This window comes from Pteropus alecto, unplaced genomic scaffold (genome assembly GCF_000325575.1).
Source record: "Pteropus alecto unplaced genomic scaffold, ASM32557v1 scaffold271, whole genome shotgun sequence".
In the NCBI taxonomy this organism is placed as follows: Eukaryota; Metazoa; Chordata; class Mammalia; order Chiroptera; family Pteropodidae; genus Pteropus; species Pteropus alecto.
In genome coordinates this window covers 687,726-696,113 of record NW_006430730.1, presented here as the reverse complement: position 1 = coordinate 696,113, position 8,388 = coordinate 687,726, and the positions used below count along the sequence as shown (strand labels likewise).

The 8,388-nt window shown below is 47.2% G+C and overlaps 1 protein-coding gene across 1 annotated transcript in view; it reads right to left on the bottom strand.

The window, feature by feature from the left end:
- The window catches only part of SPTBN4 (spectrin beta, non-erythrocytic 4), a 68,180-nt gene that overhangs the window by 17,643 nt on the left and 42,149 nt on the right, over positions 1–8,388 (bottom strand). Inside the window, exon 21 of the mRNA XM_025050866.1 lies at positions 5–131. Within this exon, the coding sequence (XP_024906634.1) occupies positions 5–131 (127 nt within the window). The remainder of the gene's footprint in view (positions 1–4; positions 132–8,388) is intronic.

Here is an 8,388-nt window from a genome sequence, read left to right as displayed (position 1 = left end):
AGGCGCTCGCCCACCGCGTTCTGCCGCTCGCCCACCAGCTCCTTGCTCGCCGGCTCCAGCGGCAGCGCCGCCGTCTGCGCCTGCAACTCTCCCACCTCGCGGTACCACTCCTCCACTTGAGACTCCATCGACTGTGGGAACAGGGGCAGGGTCAGCGGGACCCACCCTCCATCCCAATCCTGTTGTAGCTCTCCAGCACCTTGACGGTGACAGCAATTCCGTTGCCACGGCCCACTATTCCGCTCTCCCTTTGCTCAATTCCCTCCATAAGAGCTGCCCTCCTCTCTGATCCTGCAGTCTGCTAAGCTAGTTCCGGCCTCAGGGCCTTTGCCTTTGCTGTTCCCTCTGCTAGGCAAGTGCTTCCTTGTCAATCAGATTTCAACGCAAATGTTACCTTCACAAAGAGGCATACCTGACTCCCTGAACTAAAGTGGTTCATTAATTCATTCTCAGAAAAACTCTTCACAGTTGGTGGTATCCCTGTTTTACAGAGGAGGAAACTGAGGCCCAGAAAAAGGTAATTTGTCCAAAGAGCCAACCTTTCCAGATATCAAAAATAAATACAAAGCTATAGTGATTTAAATAGTTGATGTGCCATCGGGATAGGCAGAGTACAAACGCACAACCAAATACACAGGAGAATTCATATACAGATGTCATTTCAAATCTTCAAGGAAAAGATGGACTATTCAATGAATGGTCATGGGCCAACTGACTAACCAAGCTGGATCCCTTCCTGGCTCTTTATGCTGAAAACAGTTCCAGATGGATTAAAGACTTAAATGGAATAAGTAAATCCATAAGGTACTAGAAGAAAACCTGGGCAAATGTTTTTATAATCTTGGGATGGAGAAAATCTTCCCAAGCATAAAAACCATAAAGAGAAAGATTTACAAATTTGGCCACATAAAATACTTTTTCATCAACCAAAATTTCTAGATGTAGTTAAAGGCAAATGACAAACTAGAAAAATATTTAATATGTATTAGAGCAAGGAGTTAGTTTCTTTAACCATCAAAAAATTGCCCAAAATTGCTTCGTTTCCATAGCACTTACCACCACCAGACAACTGTCTTTGCTTGTGGGTTTTTTATTGGTCCAATGCTTCTAGAATGTGAGCTTCAAAGAAAGACTGCCCAAAAGAGAAATGGGCATCAGTTTTGAACAGGCAGCATACAGGAGAAAAATAAGCACATGAGTCTCACTCATCAGCAGGCAAATATAAATTAAAATAAGGTGTCCTTTTCTAGTCATCAGATTGGCAAAAATGTAAAAGATTGATAATATCTAGTGTTTGCGAAGCTTCAGGGAGATGGGCCCACTCAGCCACAGTCGGCAGTGGTGTAAATGAGGAGAGCCTTTTTGGAAGGCAATTTGGCAGGTCCTATCAAAATGCAAAATGTGTCAAAATGCTTTGACTCGGCACTTGTGTTACTATTTCTAGGAATATAGCTAAAAAGTACTGGCACATATGGACAAAGATGTTTGTCTAAAGATGTTCATTGTAGCAGAGATGTTTTGTCCAAGGATCTCATCGTAGCAGAATTTATAATGAGAAAAAAGTGGAAACAACTTCGATGCCAGTTAGGAATGAAATGGTTAAAGAAATCGACAACACTATGCGATAACAGCTAAAATTCACTGTTAAGAGGAAAAAGCGACTTAAAACATACATATGAATATATATTTGCAGTGAATTGCACATGCGTAAAACTTCCCTGAAATAAAAAATTAAGAGCAGATGGTACCTATTGGGGGGATGGGAACTTAGTGAATGAGGACAAAGATGAAGGAGAGACTTCTCACATTCGATTTTGATATAGGTTTTGATGTCCAAACCATAAAATTTATGTATTCAAAAATTTAAATTAAACATGGAAAACGAATAAAATAAAAACATAGGCACATTTGTAAATGCATTGAAGGAGGTCTAGAAGGGTGCAAACCAAATAATAATTGAGGTTCATTTGGGGGTGTGAGACTGGGAGGCACACTGAAGGGAGGCTTTGTTTTACTGAAGACTTTTTGGTTAGTAAGATCTTTTACCAAAAGAACATATTTACTTATTGCTTGTGTGATTCTAACCAGATGGGAGAAGTTTGAAAAGAATACAAAATAGCAATAATGAAATTAAGTGGTAACAGATTACTCAAAAAACTGCAACCCAGAACTCAAAACTAAGAACCAAGTCAAGACTTTTGTTCCAAGGTTTGTAGTGCAGAGATATTGCTTTTGCCTGCCCAACATACAACCCTTCTTCACAGCATTTCAAAGCCCCCTCTAAGGTCCTGAGCTTCTTGAGGGACTACTGAAAACCTACAAGACCAAGGGTGGCCACATGACCCAAGCGTGGCCAGTCAGAACACTGGAATCACTCTGGTCACAGGGATTGGATCAGGGATGGCCATGTGACCTAAGCTGGGCCAATGAAAACGATTCCAGCTTCCTGAGGGGCTGATGAAACCTAGCTGCCAAGAATGGCCATGTGACTCAGGCCTGGCCTATGAGCACACTGAATCATTGTGGCCATAGGATTGGGTTCAAGGATTGGCATGTGACCTATAATCAACCAATGAAAACTCTCCCCACTTTTGCTGGAAAAGAATGTGCACTCAGAAGGGGTGCTCTCTTTCCCACAGGATTCCTAAGCTGACAGAATGTGGGCCTGGGCTGTTCGGGCCATCTTGCCACCACAAAGGAACAGAATCCCCAACAATGAGGCCCAATGGAGAGGAAAGCAGGGCTCAAGAATGGAGACAGAGAGATTCCTGAGGACATAATTTGCATGAGTGACCCAGCCATGCCGGAAGCTGCATACCCCCTAGATCTTTTAGCTACGTCAGCCAGCAAAGTCTTCTTTTGGCCTAAGTCAATTTGGGTTAAAATCTTACGAACTGCATCTTAAAGAGTCTCAGCTGATACAGTTCACACTCTGTAAGAGTCAAAAAAAAAAATGAGTAAAAATGAAACTTTATAACAAGTCACCCCAAACCTTTTTCACTAAGAAAATAAAAATGCATTAAAATTCAGGAAACTTAAATATAGTCTGAAATGTTAAGGTTATAAGTTCCAATTCCCCATTAGATGAAAACTCCTCCACAACCTCCAGCAAGTGGCCACATGACCTGAGATGGAATAATTCTAGACACCGACACTTTCCAACTTCTACAAAGATGCCATGTATTTTGAACACTCATTTAATGTGTATCCTTTCCTGCAAATGTAGGCAAAGGACTCAGAAGTTCAATGGTCATTAAACACGAAAAGCTGTTCAGCCTCTATCGATGCTCAGGAAAATGCAAATTAAAATAACTACAAGACAGTATCTTTCACCTCTCAAATTAGCAGAGATTAAAACCTTGACAGTATCTAATGATGGTGACTGTAGCAAGACATAACTGCTGTCATACTGAGGTGTATCCACTGCCTTTTCAAAAGACTATTTGACGATATTTATCAAGAAGTTTGATGCACATACCCTTTGGCCCAGAAGTGTCACTTTGAGAACCATCTTGTACAGTAACACTTCCACATGGGCTCAAATATGTATGAACAGGGATGTCTGTTTTGGCACTATACTAGCAGAAGATTGGAAATAGCCCAGAGGTCTCTCAAAAGAAGGTTGGTTAAAGACAGATGATCAAACCAGCCCATGGAATAGCATGCAGCAGTTTAAAAGGACAAGATATAGCCATACATTTTGAGACAAGAAAGGATGGTTGGTGTATTCTGTCAAGTGAAAAGGCAAGCTTCAGTATAGTGTGTATGGTTGTGTGTGTGTGTGTGTGTGTGTGTGTGTGTGTGTGTGTGTGTGTAGAATATTTCTAGAAGGATAGAGAAGAAATTATTGAGAGCAGTTACATCCCTAGAGAGTGGGACTGTGTATGTGGAGGGGAAAGGTTTTTCCTTTTCACCGTTCTGTTTGAAGTTCTTACTCCATAACAGCAATAACGGGTAACACATCCTGAAGCTCGCTCTGTGTCAGGCCCTGCTCTAAGCACTTGACAAGGAATAACTCATCTAATTCTCGCAACAGCATATGCGGTCAGGGAAGACAGGAGTGTTTTGTTCACAGTTGGATCCCAGCACCTGGCACTGTGCCTGCACAGAGCAGGTCTCTGCAAACGTGTGTTGACTTTGTTTGTTGGACTAATTACCGTGCTATTCTGCTTCTCTTGGCTTGGTAGTAATAGAGATTAACATTTAAAAAATTAAACTAGCTTTAAACATTAAAACCAGAGGAACCGTGAAGTACTGATATGTCCTACAACATGGATGGTTTCTGAAAACATTAAGTGAAAGAAGGCAGACACAGAGGACCACATATTATATGATTCCACTTATATGAAATGCCCCAAGTAGATAATTCCATGAAGACATAAAGTAGATTAGTAGAGGGAACAAATTAATAGAGAGCACTAATGGGTTCAGGGTTTCTTTTTGGAGTGATGAAAATATTCTGGAATTAGATGGTGGCGAGAATTGTTCAACTTTGCAGATTCACTAAAAACCACTGAATTGCACACTTTAAAAGAGTGTAGTTTATGGTATGGAATTAAATCTCAGTTTTTAAAAAAAGACACTAAAGGTGGGAAAACCGAGGCCCAGAGAGGAGTCGTCCCTGGTCCAGAGTAAAAACTGCCAGAGCTCAGGGCCATGTGACCACAAAGCCCTAGTAGCTCTCAGTCACTGCTTCTCTGTCACTGGGGATGCTGAGGCTCAGAAAGGAGGGGTCACTTGCCTTCACTGGACTGTGAAGCTCCTGAATCTGGCCTCTTCCCCTAGGCCATGCTGAGCTCGATGAAGAAATGTGGCACAAAGAATGAAAAAAGGGGAGGAGGGTGTTTTCTTGGCCAGAGAAAGAGCCTTGTGTAGGGAGGGGGTGGTAAAGAGGCCCCTGGGACTCCGCCTAGCAGCTGCAAAGACTCCAGTGCATTTTCCCCTGGCTGGTCTCCCTCAGATGGCAGGAGACCAGCACCCCCCCTCCCCAAGCAGGAGCTGGTGGCTGAGCCAGACCAGCTGGCTGGGCCCCTGAGGACTGGAGAAGTGGGGGCTTGGGACTCCACCATCTGGCCCCACAGCCAGAAGGACAGTTGGGCAGGAGGTGCTGAGAGAGAACTCTGGGTCACATGGCCTAGATCTGAGAGGTGGGGTCCCGGGAGCCTGATGTAGCAGCTTGGGCAGGGACAAGTGGAGGACACGAGGAGGATACAGGGGTAAGAGAGATCGAGGGAGAGAGGCAGAGATGGAGAATTGAAATAAGAGATAGAGAGAAGAGTGAGAAAGACAGAGGCATAACGAGAAAAACACAGAGGAGACAGAAAAAGACAGAAATGAAAAGATGAGAAAGAAACAGAAAAGAAGAGAAACTGGGGGGAGCAGGACTGAGAGACAGGCCCAGAGAGAGGAAAAGGGGGGACATCCACACCCCCTCAGGCCGGGAGCCAGCACCTCCCCCAGCCCAGCCCAGCCTGGTAGCCCGCTGTGTGGGGCAGCCAGGAGACGCACCTAGCTGGATGGTTCCCTCCCTCCTGCACATGCCCAGTGTCTGGACTCTCAGGCAGGCCCCAGAGGACGGCAGGCCTCGGGAGGCCCTGCCCCTCCCCAGTGGCAGCTCCTGAGGCCCAGCTGGGCTCCATCTGGAGGCCGTGGCCCACTGAGTCACTCCTAGCCTCGGGCTCCCTCTGCTGGGAAAAGGGCCCTGGAGTCCTCTACCGGAGCCTGCCGCTGATGCCCATTGCTCTGTGACACGGAGCCAGTGCCCCATCCTCTCCGGGCTTCAGTTTTTCCCTAAATAATGGGGACCCCACATCATGGTCTCCAGGGCTTGGTGAGGCGAAACGCCCCGCTGTGGGTAGGGAAAAGCTGGTTCTGCACTCTGGCGAGAGCAGGAATCCCCAAATCCTGCCTCTCGAACCTGAATGGCCAAAAAGAGAGATGGAGATACCCAAGCTCACCACTTCCCCGCAAAATGCAAATGCAAACACCATAGTGAGTTATGCTTCCCGTCCACAAGGCGGAAAATCCAAAAAAGTCTGACACCACCAGGTGTTCGTGAGCTGCGAAGAAGCAGAATTTCTAATTGGCATCATGACTCTAGCAATTTGGAAAGATCGAGTGAATTGAAGATAGTTCTGACTTTGGGCACTACATTAACGTTTCATATTAGCACCCTCCCAGATACATTTTTATAAAACTATGAATGCCCGAATGGAATACAAACAGAAACAAGTGAAACAAGTCTTTCACATTACAACTTAGCCGCAGCAAAGTGCAGACCTAACTGACCCAAATAACTTTGGAACACAGAGTAGTGATATCCCCTCCAGCTGAAGACAATTAAAATGGAAAAACCTGTAAACAAATATTGAATCCTAGATTTGTTGGGTCAACAATTCTGAAACCACTTTATGCATGATGTTTTGTAACCTTCACAATGTCCACACAAGGTCAGTACTGTTATTACGCCTATTTTACCGAAGAAGAAACTGAGGCACAAAGAGAGAAGTAATTTCCGAGTCACCCACCCTTGGTAAGTCACAGAGCCAGGGCTTGACCCCAGGCAACCAAGCTCCAGCGTCTGTGGCCTCGACCGTGTTATTGTACTGCTGCCTACAGTCCTATGATCCCGCTGTCAAGGAGTGGCTTAGCAATTAGGGTCCTTCCCACTGCACAGAGGAGGCACCTGAGGCTCAGAGTCAGAGGCAAAGCCACTTGCCTAACGTCATGCAGATGCTAAGTGGCAGAGCTATGATTCACACCCAGACCCACCTGAGTCCCAAGTGTGTGCCTTTATCCGCCGCAACAGGCTGCAGGAGAAGAGCTGACTATTAATAATCCTAGTAATACTTGCTGCCAGGCTGGATGTCTTCGTTTGTCACTCGACTGACAGTCAAGCTTCTCCACTCTGCTCTGTGTCCTGGGGGGCTGACCTGTATGGACCCTGCCTTCAGGCTCCCACATGGGCTGGGCTCAGGACCGGCTCTACAATTTGTGGGGCCTGGTGCAAAATAAAAACGCAGGACCCCTTGTTCAAATATTAAGAATTTCAAGACAGCGAAAGCAGAACGTTAAACCAGGTGGGGCCCTGTGAGACCACGCCCATAAAGTCAGCCCCGGTTGGACGAAGGGGCGCCAGCAGGAGACTGGACGGAGAGAGGAGCGAGGAGGGACAGGCCTGGGTATCATTTTCCAGCTCCTCCCTGCAGCACTGTCAAGGGCTGGCTGCCGTTCTTGGCTAAGAGCCCCAGCTCCTGCCAGGCGACTTTCTTCTCCCTCTCCTCCCTCTGCCTCTCCAGTAGGGGTAAAGGCTCCAGCCGTGAGCCCCACCCTGCTCACCCTCCCTGTGGCTTCTCCATTCCCTGCTCACACCTTTGTTAAGCCTCTTCATAAGCCCTCCTCAAACTGTCCTCAACGGGGCATGCTTCTGTTTCCAGCTGGGACCCTGACAGTCGCAGACTTTCATTTCCTGGGAATGGAGTGTGCCTCACCGCATCCCAGGTGCCATTTCAGGGCACAGCCCCACATGGCCCTGCGAGGCCCGTGCCGACGCAGTCTGACCCAACATAGAATGACAGAGGCTCAGAGAGGGACTAAACGTACATGCTGGCTGGCGTTTGAACCCACGCCCGTCCGTCTCCTGTCCTAGATCTCACCGCTCAAGCCCCGGCTCCCTCCTGTCTGACCATCTAAGCACTGCTTGTCTCTGCTGATAATTCTGGGAGATCCCTCAGAGCAGACCTGGGGCCGAGTCATCCCCCTGTATCCACTGCCAGCCCAGGCCCTTGGGTGCGGACTTCAGGCAGTGATCAATTCTTCAGAGGCCAGTAGGAGGGCCACCTTCCCTACTGAGGGCTGGAAGTATCAAGGGAGGAGGGTGGATGGGAACTAAACTTGGTCCTGAATGGCTTACTTGGTGGCTGCGTGACCTTGGATGAGTCATAGACCCTTTCCATGCTGTGGTTTTCCCAAGCATCCAGTGAGGATAACCACAGCCCGTCCCTGGGATGGCTGCTGGGGAGGAGGGGGGTGTCGGTGTCTGGCACGGAGGGTACATCGGCAGTTCTCAAAGAGTGGTCCAGAGACGCCTGGGGACCCCAAGATCCTTTCAAGGGATCTGCAAGGTCACAACTCTTTATAAAAGTACTAAGGTGCAATTTGCCTTCACCACCCTCATTCTCTCCTAAGCGCAGTGGGGTTTTGCAGGGACCGTGTGAGCCTGCTCCTGCAGGAGATCGGATGCTCGAGCCGAGGTGAGAACTCAGCGCTCCGAACCCAGACGTGAGCGCCGCAACACTGAAAACACCAGTCTCCTCGCTACATTCTCTTTCGTCTCGGAAAATATGGTTCTTCTTCATAAAAGAATGCTTTCGGGTTAACAAATGATGG